The sequence below is a fragment of the Leptonychotes weddellii genome, chromosome 9, assembly GCF_054177405.1.
Source record: "Leptonychotes weddellii isolate Sample4059 chromosome 9, ASM5417740v2, whole genome shotgun sequence".
In the NCBI taxonomy this organism is placed as follows: domain Eukaryota; kingdom Metazoa; phylum Chordata; class Mammalia; order Carnivora; family Phocidae; genus Leptonychotes; species Leptonychotes weddellii.
Window position 1 is genome coordinate 82,843,552 of NC_138377.1, and position 12,601 is coordinate 82,856,152.

Consider the following 12,601-nt stretch of genomic DNA (forward strand, 5'->3'; position numbering starts at 1 on the left):
TTCCAGGATAGCACTTATTAATATATGACAAACTGTGTATCTTATTTACTTTTGTTTATCATGCCTCACTTCGTGAGGGTAAGAATTTTTGTCTATTTTGTCTCACTTGTTTGCTGTTCTGTCCGCCATGCCCAGGACAGTATGTGGATGGTGTGCAGTAAAGGTCTACTGAACAAGTGACCATACACTCCCTGAAGATGTAAGGGGCCTCTAGGAGTACCAGCAATGTGCAACTCCAGGTTTAATATCTGGTAAATACGGCACATCTCACTCGGCAAGGAAAAGATGATAAGAAAGGAGCCTGCAATATCCATCTCCAACCTTATGCCTAAGAGACATGGTCTATTTAGCTGTTGCAGCACATTTTATGTGTACAGATTTACTCATATAAATGGTAAACTTATCATAACTGACTGAAGCCTATTTTAAAACTGCCTAAAAAACAAAACTGAGCAAAGGGAAAAGAAACAAGCAAACCTGCAGTCGTCACATTGACTGTCTGAGTCACAGGGGAATAATGGGGGGCGGGGGATGTTAGGAAACAGTAAATCCAGGGTTGAAAAGCCAAAATAGTCATATAAATCTAACACTCTTCTTGGATTTCCTGTCACAAAAATGCTAAGAACCAAACCTTCGTATTTAAGATTAGTATTTTCAAAGAAGTCGTATCATTCTCTAGGAGCAGTATAACATTTTTCAGAGACAATCTTTAGGTCCTGACACTCCACACAATTCCCTCTCTGCCTGGTAGTTCTCTGGCTGTATTTGTGTGGTGCTAACATTGTATCGAATGCTCCAGTACTACACAAGTCAAATATGGGTGGGCTTTTCTCATCTTAGGGAAAAAATTATGCTGATGGATGGAATTTAAAAGCTTAAAAAAGTAACATTTCTGGGGCATCAGGGAGGCTCAGTCAGTTGAACAGCCAACTCTAGGTCTGGCTCAGGTCATGATCTCATGGGTTGTGGGACTGAGCACCCCCCCCGCCCCCGCCAATTCCCCTCCCCATGGAGCTCCACGCTAAGCAGGGGGGTCTGCTTCAAGAGTCTCTCCCTCTGCCCCTCCCCGTCACTCATATGCATGTACTCTCTCTCTCAAATAAATAAATCCTTAAAAAAAGTAGCCTTTCTTACACTTTTGACACTCATTCCCATTTTATAACAGAATCTGCTATAATACAGCATGTAATGTAGTACAAAACTGTATTTAGTCATTTCATATCTAATATGATAATATTTCATAGTGTTAGACTAATGGAATTTGAAAGCTAGTCTTCCTAGTTATGTGGCCTTAGGAAAGTTAAATAACTTCTCAGTGATTAAGTTTTCTCATTTGTAAAATGAAGATTAATAATAATACCAACCTCAGGCGCCTGGGTGGGTCAGCTGGTTAAGCGACTGCCTTCAGCTCAGGTCATGATCCTGGAGTCCCGGGATCGAGTCCCGCATCGGGCTCCCTGCTCGGCAGGGAGTCTGCTTCTCCCTCTGACCCTCCCCCCTCTCATGTGCTCTCTCTCTCTCATTCTCTCTCTCAAATAAATAAAATCTTTAAAAATAATAATAATAATAATACCAACCTCAGAAGGTTGCTGTGAGGATAAAATTACTTAACAAAATGGAAGGCAATTAAACAGTGCCTTGCACAGAGAGAGTACTTAATAATTGTTAATGATTATTAGAAGTAATAATATTTTATTAATAAAAGGGCATAATGACTTCTATGAACTCTGTCAATGAAATAATTCTAAATTTCTGTCACATGCTGGCCCAATTATGTACAAACACTCTCCCTGGTTGGAAAGGAGAAAATAAAACCTCTGCAGTATTACTTTTCTCTCAACTTCATAAATTGCTTGAGGGTTTCCCACATCGTATTTATAATATGCTGGTTCTTACCTGAAGACTGGAGAAATGAGTTAAATGTATACTATTCTATACATCCATAGTTTTGATTTACATTATACTACATTATTAAGAGTAAAATCTAGCCTTGAAAGTAGCTTTTTTTCTCTGGTTTTCTACTCTCAAAATGTTAGGCTTCCATGGTTAATATCAAAGACATTTTACTGATGCTGTTCAGGATTACTGGTCTCTAGAACATAAGAGTAACATTAAATTCACAGTTTCCTTGATATTTAATTCTCTAAGATACAGATTCTTCTTGCTCTTAGGCCTTTTATTTCTAGTCTGTCATTCATTAGCTGAAGGATAGTGGGCGTATCACTTAAAACCACCAATCCTTGATCCTCTCATCTGTAAACATAACATCTGTCCTTGCATAGTCACAGGATCGGGAGGAGATTCCAAAGGCAGTTTTTAAAAACTATATGTCCTTTTATAAATATGTCCTTTTATAAATATTATTTTAATAATAATGCAGGCCATCTGAAATAGTCAAGGCTGTTTATTAATAATAATTTACCAGTTGCTCTTCACTGTGTTTCAAAATATCTGTGACTCAGCAAAGAAGAAACGATCACAACTAATAAGAGTCATGAAAAAATAAATAGAGCTTTCACCAACCTGGCCATTTGCTTGTAAGCTTCTTCAGCTACTGCAAAGATATGTGGATCCATATCACCCATATTCTGACCACTATAGGCATTAATAATATCTTCTCCATAAATAGGCAGCTGTTCATAAGGATTTATAGCTACTAGGACTATACCTGGGGGAGGGGTAAAAAAAGCAAAAGAAGAAGTTAATGATATACTAATGGACATATCAAACTTGGTGAAGTGAGAATCAGACTTAACACAAATTTTGATTTCAATTAATCTTGAACTAACAAATTGTTAAAGATCAAAATATATCATAGCCTTTGCCTCTGAGCCTATTACACCTAGACCTAACTAAAACACCATTTAAAAACTGGCCTAAGCTATTAAAAATAAAAACTATGACAATGTTAAAAGAACTTTAAATATTTTCATAATATTTAAATAAAAAAATTCACTTCTAGAAATTTATCCAAATGAAATAATCAGACATTCAAGCACAGGTTTTTTTCATAAAGATGTTGGTCACAGGGGCGCCTGGGTGGCTCAGTTGGTTGAGCGACTGCCTTCGGCTCAGGTCATGATCCCAGGGTCCTGGGATCGAGCTCCGCATGGGGCTCCCTGCTCAGCCGGAAGCCTGCTTCTCCCTCTCCCACTCCCCCTGCTTGTGTTCCTGCTCTCGCTGTCTCTGTCTCTGTCAAATAAATAAATAAAATCTTTAAAAAAAAAAAAAAAGATGTTTGTCATAATATTATTCACAAGAGTGAAAAGTAGAATCAAACAAAATATATAATAAAGGAAGAGTAACCAAATATTTTGTTACATCATATGACAGACTATTATACTACCACCACAAATTATGTTTTTAAAGAATATTAAATGTCATAGGAAAAGATGACACAAAATTATATAGACTAATTCCAATTTCATATCTATTTATACTTTCTCACATACACACACATATAGGATATGTCAACATAATACTGGTTATTTTTCAGTAGTGAATTACATGTAATTATTTTTCCTTCTTTATACTTTTCTTTGTATTTCCTTAAATTTTATAGTAGGTATATATTAACTTAATGAACTCCTTCATTCAACAAATATTAATTCAGCTCCAAGTATGCCTCAAGTCTTTTCTGAGTGCTAGGTTTATAACAGTAAATAAAAAAAGACAAATCTTTATTCTCATAGCCCTTATATTCTAGTGGGAAATTCAGACAATTAACAAGATAAGAAAAAATAAATATCACAAGTTAGGTAGTAGAAGAAAAAGGAGAAAAATTAAACAGAGAAAAGAACACTGAAACTGGGGTGTCTGGGTGGCTCAGTCATTAAGTGTCTGCCTTCGGCTCAGGTCATGATCCCAGGGTCCTGGGGTCGAGCCCCACATCGGGCTCTCTGCTCGGCAGGGAGCCTGCTTCTCCCCTCCCACTCCCCCTGCATGTGTTCCCTCTCTCGCTGTGTCTCTGTCAAATAAATAAATAAAATCTTAAAAAAAAAAAAAAAAGACAGAAACTAAGGAAGGGAGTAGGGGTTTATGATTTAGATAAGGCAGGCAGGGGAGGCTTCACCAAGAAGGTAACATATGTGCAAGAAAAAGATAAATGGAAAAATGAAAATTGAGAAACAGAAATATTTGGTTCATAGACAGGGAAGAAAAAGAGTTAGTATCAAGGATACAAGAGGTATAAATTCCTTTAAGAAGAGAAGACAGCTGTCTCTGTCCAAAGCAGGGGAGTAAGGAAGAAATGATGAGCACTGAGTTGGTCACCCAAGCAAACAGACTGAGAAGAAAATGAATGAAATCCCAGACCTGAGCCCAGAAGAGAGTAATCAGGGAAAGAAAGATAAGTCAGTAGAGAAAAGAGCCAGGGACAAGGGAGAAAATAAGGTTAAGAAAAAAAAGAGAGAGAAAAAGAAGGAAAAGAGGAAAAAACCCAAAAGCACATGGTACTTAATTTCTAAGAGAAAGAAAAAGAATCCTGAGCTGGGTCACTGGCAGCTAATACCACAATGAGCATGGGCCCAGGCCAGTACATCAAGCAAGAACAGTTACTGTGAGTCATCAGTCCTGCATTGAAAACAAGAGAACACTAAACTTTTTTATTTTTTTATTTTTTATTTTTTTTAGATTTTATTTATTTATCAGAGAGACAGAGGCAGGCAGAGGGAGAAGCAGGCCCCTTGCTGAGCAAGGAGCCCGACGTGGGACTCGATCCCAGGACCCTGGGATCATGACCTGAGCCGAAGGCAGACGCTTAACTGACTGAGCCACCCAGGCGTCCCGAGAACACTAAACTTCTTGAACCTGCACCACAAAGATAAGTCTTTGGACATCTACTCTTTATGTAGCAGTTCTTGTCCAAGTTGTATGAGATGAAAGTAACTGGCAAACTGTCACTGAATTTGTCAAATGACTTCTCTGGGAGGAAGAAACTCTAAAAGATGGGCCCAGTTCAGTTCTTTTTTTTTTTTCTGAGCAAAATTATGTAAGTTCACAAAAGAGCTTATTCAGCACAAAATGCAACTAGCTAATGAACATGGTAAATCTTTTTTGATAACTCTTTAGTGATTCTCTCTCTAGGAGAAAATCCAACTGCAGCCTTCTTTCCCCATGCACAATAATTCCGTGGCTATGTCCATTAGAGGAGAGAGTTCATGGTCCACTCAGACAGCAAGGCACACTTACCACAATATGTATAAATAAGTTTGGAGTCAATAAAGCGGACTCTGAGATTGTGGAGCACAGCAGGCTCATGAAGATAGCTGAGGGCTGTGAGGTCATTCTCACCCACGAGGATGTCAGGGTTTCTCAAGTGAGGCAGTTCCTTGGTCTTTGGATCTAGACGATATTCCAAATCCTAAAAATGCATAAGATACAGCATCTGGATAAATCATGGCAATAAAATTAAAACAGGCTTATATATTTTGCTTATTTTCTATTCCTGATATGCTTCTCAGCTATTAAATGCATTCTTTTCCTGGCACCTTCCAAAGCCACAGAACTGGTGGAAATGGAAGTCTTCTTTTTCACTAGATATACTGACTTGTATTAAGAATTTTTGCTGGGGCACCCGGGTGGCTCAGGCGTTAAGCGTCTGCCTTCAACTCAGGTCATGATCCCAGGGTCCTGGGATCGAGCCCCGCATTGGGCTCCCTGCTTGGCGGGAAGCCTGCTTCTCCCTCTCCCACTCCCCCTGCTTGTGTTACTGCTCTCGCTGTGTCTCTCTCTGTCCAAAAAATAAATAAAATCTTTAAAAAAAAAAAAAAAAAAGAATTTTTGCTGGGCGCCTGGGTGGCTCAGTTGGTTAAGCGACTGCCTTCAGCTCAGGTCATGATCCTGGAGTCCAGGGATCGAGTCCCGCATCAGGCTCCCCGCTCAGCGGGGGGTCTGCTTCTCCCTCTGACCCTCTTCCCTCTCGTGCTCTCTGTCTCTCATTCTCTCTCTCAAATAAATAAATAAAATCTTTAAAAAACAAAAAAGAATTTTTGCTAATATAGTTTGAGAAGTTTAGACTTTTTTTAATATTTTATTTTTTTTATTTTTCCATTTTTTAATGTAAATTCAATTAATTAACATATAAGGTATCATTGGTTTCAGAGGTAAGTTTAGACTTTTTTAACCCAGTTACTGAACCAGAAGTTTTGGGTTTTAATTTTTTTTTAAGTAGGCTCCAGGCTGGGCTTGAACTCATGACCCTGAGATTAAGAATTTAAGAAGCACTACTCACTTTAAAGCCAAGGAAATACGGCTTTATGGAAAAGCCAAGCATGCAAATTGTCACTCAACTACGCATTAAGGGCATATAACATATGACAAGTAAAAAAGGGGAAAAAAATGAAATTTAATTGTAGAGAAGGACTAGCTGGTTTTGTAAAAAGCCACTTTTCTTAATATTGCAGAGATATACAGAGGTCAAATATTCAAAATAGGTTGGAATGAACTATGCTAGATGGAGAGGAATTTACCATCTGCCCCTCGACCTCTACCTGCCTGTTTATTATGAATATAATGTCCTTCCCCAAACTGGTCCTTGCACTGATCCCTGCAAAACACAAAAGCCACTTCTGGCTACACAATCTCTGGCAGAACTACTTAATGTCTCTGAGCCTTGATTTCCTTATTTGGAAAATAGTTATAATATTACCTACCAATCTACAGGGTTATTATGAGAATTAACCTAAGAAAATATAGCTCACAGTGCCAAATGTTGTGCCTAACACAGAGTAGTTGAATAAATTAATTCTTTAATTTGGCATTCAAGGCCCTCCCCTAATTCTTCCCTGCCTTCTGCCTTCTTCCCAACTAATCTTGCCTCTGTTTTGCTCTCCTGAAATTCATCCTCCATGCGGCCACCAATGAGTCCTTTCTAAAACACAAATCCAGCATCCTTCCTCTGTTTTAAAAATACTACAATCACTCCCCATCACATATCACTTGAAGTCCAAGAGTTTTAGGATGATCACCAGGCCCTGTTTGATGTGGTTCCCAGCCCCCATCCTCTTGCCAGTCCCGTACTCTTACTTCACATCCTAACAACATGGAACTTGTGTAGTTCCCCAAACACACATTATTGTGCATACCTCCCTGCCTTTGCAGATGCTCTTCTGGATCCCTGAAATGCACTTCCCCTCGTCTATTCATTCTTCAGACCATGCCTCCCTGACCCCTTACCTTCACCAGCCTGCCTGGTCACTCCCCAACTCTGTTCTACTTTTGTTCCTTGCTTTTACTTATCATATCATATGCCATACTATTCATAAATGTATCTATTTCTCTTACCTAACATTGATGTCAGAGAGCACCTTCTGCCACTTCTGAACATGCTATATATCAGATACTTTAATATGTGAGCCTGGAACTAGAACATACATCTTTCTAAATCTCTGCCCCACTCAGCCTGTTATATTCACTATCTCCAGAATACATTCCAATTCTCACACGGTCTACCCCCTTTCTCCTTGTCAATCCAAATTCTCTCTACCTTTAAAATTCAGTCAAAATCCTTCTTCCTTCTTGATGTCTTCCTTGACAAAGCAGACCATAATGAAATTTCCCTCTTAGGCATCCTAAAGTCATTACTATCTTTACAACATAGCAGAGTGGTTATGAGCAGAAATCATGAAGACAAATTTTCTGACTTAAAATCCCAGCTTCGTCCCTTAATACCTGTATAATCTTGAGCAATCCCTCTGAGCCCTAATTTCTTTACCCATAAAGCGGTAATAACAACAGCCCCACTTCATAGGATTGTTGTGAGTATTAAATGGGTTATAGCAAGTAAAACACTTAGAATTATGCCTGGCACATAGTAAGTATTTATTACACTTACTGAGCAGGGAGCCCAATGTGGGACTCAATCCCGGGACTCCAGGATCATGACCTGAGCCAAAGGCAGTCACCCAACCAACTGAGCCACCCAGGAGCCCCTGTGGTGTTGAACTACTCTTTAGATCCTATGCTTTATGTAACTTTTCGTGTATTTGTAGCTAGTTTCCCTGGCTAGACTAGAAGTTGTTAAGGGAAAATTAATATCACAAAGGTTTTTAAGAAAACAGTGTGACATGCCTTGTCAAATGCTATGGAGAGGTCAAAAAGGTAGAACTGAGATGTGTCTACCCATGAAGTGAATGCAGACAGGAAAGTATAGAGACACAATTGGTTTTATGTTTTTCTGGTTGCTGGCAAACTGCTTTATACATGATAGTTTGTCAGTAAATATTTTTCAAATGATTAGGTCCAGCAAATATCAAATCTCAGACTGGCTCCTTAAGCAATGTTTTCTTAGCTACTATGAAATTAATGCTAGCCTAGGCAAAATAAACAGGCACATCTTTGGGAAGATTAGAAGTGAATCTAAACCTAATCAGAATAAATTCATAGACCAAAATACAGATTTTTAAAGTTCTGCCATTTTCATTAACCCTTTGGGAAAGAAAATTGAGTTTGCTAATTTTTTTTTTAATTTAGTAAGTGAAAACATTAGATTAATTCAAAATTTAACTTCCAACTGAAGTCAGGTATGTCACAACAAACTCACACTTTTGAATTCACTTCACTTTATGCCAATGACAACAAATAAAAGCAAAATTTTTACCTTTCCTTCCTCAAGGTGAAGCAGGAGGACTTTATCTCCTGGTTTATAATCTTTGAGCAGCTCTGCTGACTTCCAAACTTCCTCAGGGTCAGGTATCCAAACTCTAGCAAACTAGAAGACAAACAGGAAAAAAAAAATTAAACTAGCAAACCAATTACTTTACAATAATATATAAACACATCATCATTTATTCATAATGAAATAATTTACAAAAGAATAAATCTTGGCCAATATGAAATTTAATTTTTAAATTAATAGTTGAAAAGTACTTTAGTCCCAGTAGTACCATCATGCCCACATTATATGAAAAGTATGCTCTGTATTGTGGTAATAATTTCATAATACATAATACCTTAAATACATAATACCTTAAACTTATACAGTGCTATATGTCTATTATATCTCAATAAAATTGGAGGAAAAAGTATGCTCTGATTAAACAGCTACAATTAAAGTTTGAATTTTCTTTTTTTTTTTTATTTTCTTTTTTTTTTTTAAGATTTTTTTTTTTATTTATTTATTTGCGAGAGAGACAATGAGAGACAGAGAGTATGAGAGGGAGGAGGGTCAGAGGGAGAAGCAGACTCCCTGCTGAGCAGGGAGCCCGATGCGGGACTCGATCCCGGGACTCCAGGATCATGACCTGAGCCGAAGGCAGTCGCTTAACCAACTGAGCCACCCAGGTGCCCCTAAAGTTTGAATTTTCTTTATATAATAAATGCTACCTGAAAATATAATTTTAGGTAAAAATATAAATATAAATCTATTTTTTCACTGAATGTGGAATTTCAAAAAATCACAAAACATGATTGTGAAGCTTGATACAGTGCTCTGCCAGCTTCAATAATACAGCTATTTTTTTTTTTAAACATTTTATTTATTTATTTGACAGAGAGAGAGAGAGTACAAGCAGGCAGAGTGGCAGGCAGAGGGAGAGGGAGAAGCAGACTCCCCACTGAGCAGGGAGCCCGATGCGGGGCTCGATCCCAGGACCCTGGGATCATGACCTGAGCCGAAGGCAGACGCTTAACGACTGAACCACCCAGGCGCCCCTACAGCTATCCTTTTATGACAGGATTTACAATTTGAATTTTTGATTGGGGTTTCCATCCTGTGTTAGGCAAAGACTTAGTGACTTCTCAACTATTCCTCAGAGGCCATTAAGGTGTGGAAAAGAGGACAGTAAGCTTGTGGCTTGAAGCCACAACTGTTTTATAGACTGGGCATCTGGAATTTTCTTTGAAGAAAGTTCTGCTGCTAATTAAAAAAAAAAAATTAAGAAAGTATTGTTGTCTAGTGTTTTGCCTTCGTTATTACATAAAGATGAGTGAAAATGGTACATCTAACCAACAATAAGTTTGGCTCTCATAGCCTCAATATCATGAAATGTCTGGTAATCAATCATCAAGGTTCCTGAAGAAGCAAATCTTTAGCCTCAACCAGACACTCTCTGGACTTAAGCCAATTTTGGACTTTAGGTCAATTCTGAAGAAAAAGAAAAATACATATTAACATGAATGACTCCTCCAAACACCACCCTGAAGAAATTTTATGATTGCTAGGATTCCTCAGGAAGGAATCTCCCTTTATGTACATTAAAACTTGATGTTCATTTTCAGGAATATATCACATAGAAACATACCACCACCACCAGCCTTTCTCTACTTTATTTTCTTCAAGCTCTTATTGCTACCTGCACTTACTTACTGTTAAATGATCACTTGTTTACTTATTTATCATTTCTCCTCCTCCATTAAAACAAGCTCCCTGTCTGCCTTGTTCAACACTGTATCAAGTGCCTGTGTACAGAGCTGGTTCATAGCTGGGCACTTAGTATTTAATGAAAGAATCTCAGAATAAAGGGCATCTTAAATTGAAAAAAAGTAGTATGGTAAAAAAAAAAAAACTTGCCATTGCTTTACTTTTCTCTTATTATTACAGATTCGTGAAAACTTTTTGTCTGAACAGTGTGCAAAAGAAAGAGTACTAAACTAGGTTATGAGTTCTAATCCCAGCTACTACCATACTGGCATCTTAGCCTTTATTTCAGGCATCTGTAAAATGGGGATGACAGCAGTACTCATTTAGATCATCTCAAGGGCTTTCATACATAGAAACCTTGTGAAAAGCATAAACCAATATGTAAGTACAGGTTGACATTGTTACCAAGTGTGTATTCCATAAGAAATGATTGCTAATGTTATTTGTAAATATGTTACTGCAATTTGTTTTACAACTTTCTTCCCAGTTACACAGTCCATAAACTGAGTAATAGCTGTTACTAAATTTCCTGGAGGTTACTAAAATGTTACTCATTCAATAAACATTTCTGTGTACCAACTGCTCCCACTCTGAAGCTCACTTTAGAAAGCCAGTATTTCTACGACTTTCTCTGGAAGGATTTACTGGTTCCAGAAGAGATATGTAATATGCGAGATTCAGAGTCATGAAATGACCTACTACCCTGACTGATGAAAGCACAAAAAAGCGAAATGGGTCTAAGTGAGTTTGTAGGAGCATAACTGACCTGCTCTAAATAGGAGATTTTCAACTAAATCTAGAAAGATGCATCTTCCTGTGATTTGTCAATAGCAAGTTCCAGCTCAGATTTCCACAAGTGTTTTGGAAACACTTGAGTGCATACTTTTTCAAAGGCTAGAGTTCCAAGAGCTAGGAGTTAACAACACTTACAGATGGTACAGGGAGGCTACGGCCCTTACTCTCACCACAGGCAAGGTATTTAAACGCCAAACATCATCCTGATAACCAAATTCCCCATTATCCTATCTCTATCTCTTGGGAAAGTATCCAAGGAGAAATAGGTCAGAACTCAGCCTATTATTACCATTGTCTTTTTATGGTTCTTTTCCATCTTAACCGATGAGATTGGTGACTCTGCAAAAACAACTATACCAGAACTGGGTCAGTCTGGGAAGTGTACATATATATATATATACCTTAGTTGCTGAAACCAAGAGAAATTCCAACCTGACAATGCCCCTTCCTATTGCCTCTGTCACCTCCAACCCTACTTTCTCCTTCTGCCCTAGGCCCCCAATAAGAATACATATAGCAGCCCTGAGAAATAGGACTGAACTTGTCCAGCCACATGCAGTGGCGAGACTGCAGGAAGACTGCAGTGGGAGGACAAGGCCCCAAGATCATATGAGGAGCCTGGAAATGGAAGACAGCAGCAAGAGACAGTCAGGAATCAGACACAGGGGTGGACACACATACCCACTAAGTCTGCTCAGGATTTCCTGGGAAAACAGAAGCAGTTAGCAAAAGATAACCCTAGCCAAAGTGGATCAGACTGGACACAGCTCCCAGCAAGACAAGGGAGGGTCCAATGTCATGCAACTCTGCTGTGTCATAATTAGCTAGTAGAGGTTGAGGCTTTTCTGCAGTGCTCCTCATTCCTTTCTCCTACTCACACTACTCTAATTTTGTCTCTCGAATATCTCATTTATGATACCTCAGACCTTATTTTAGTTATTTACGGATCTATCTACCTCCCACACCAGAGGGTATACTCCTTTCTTGGAATCCCGTCTAAGGCTGGCCAACTCCCTCACCCACAGCTGGTGAGCAGCACATCTGTGATGATGTAATTTAAGACAGAGGTAGGACAAGGTATGGAAAAAAGGTGGGAGAACTGGGACGAGAGGCGGCAAAGGCAAACTTCACAGGCCTACCTCAGGATTTTTCCTGAGGCCACAAAGCACAGTTGAGATGGGGTAGGAGCTGGAGACTAAGAGAAGAGAGATCTGTGAAGTGGTAGGCAGAGTAAACATTGCTGTAGGAATGGCAGGAGAAGGGAAGCAAGGATTTGGAATCTGAGGTACTGTGACTAAAGCCAACAAACTGTAGGAGATGAATGAAAGATAAAGAGGCTTAAAATAGATAACATTAAAATGTAAACACATCGGGGCGCCTGGGTGGCTCAGTTGGTTAAGCGACTGCTTTCGGCTCAGGTCATGATCCTGGAGTCCTGGGATCGAG

At 38.8% G+C, this 12,601-nt stretch overlaps 1 protein-coding gene across 1 annotated transcript in view; it reads right to left on the reverse strand.

Annotated features, from left to right (window-relative positions):
• MYO5A (myosin VA) overlaps positions 1 to 12,601 on the reverse strand; it is a 181,335-nt gene that overhangs the window by 113,122 nt on the left and 55,612 nt on the right. Inside the window, exons 2-4 of the mRNA XM_081831863.1 lie at positions 8,600 to 8,710; positions 5,191 to 5,362; positions 2,524 to 2,668 (exon numbers count right to left, since the gene is read on the reverse strand). Of these exons, the coding sequence (XP_081687989.1) occupies positions 2,524 to 2,668; positions 5,191 to 5,362; positions 8,600 to 8,710 (428 nt within the window). The remainder of the gene's footprint in view (positions 1 to 2,523; positions 2,669 to 5,190; positions 5,363 to 8,599; positions 8,711 to 12,601) is intronic.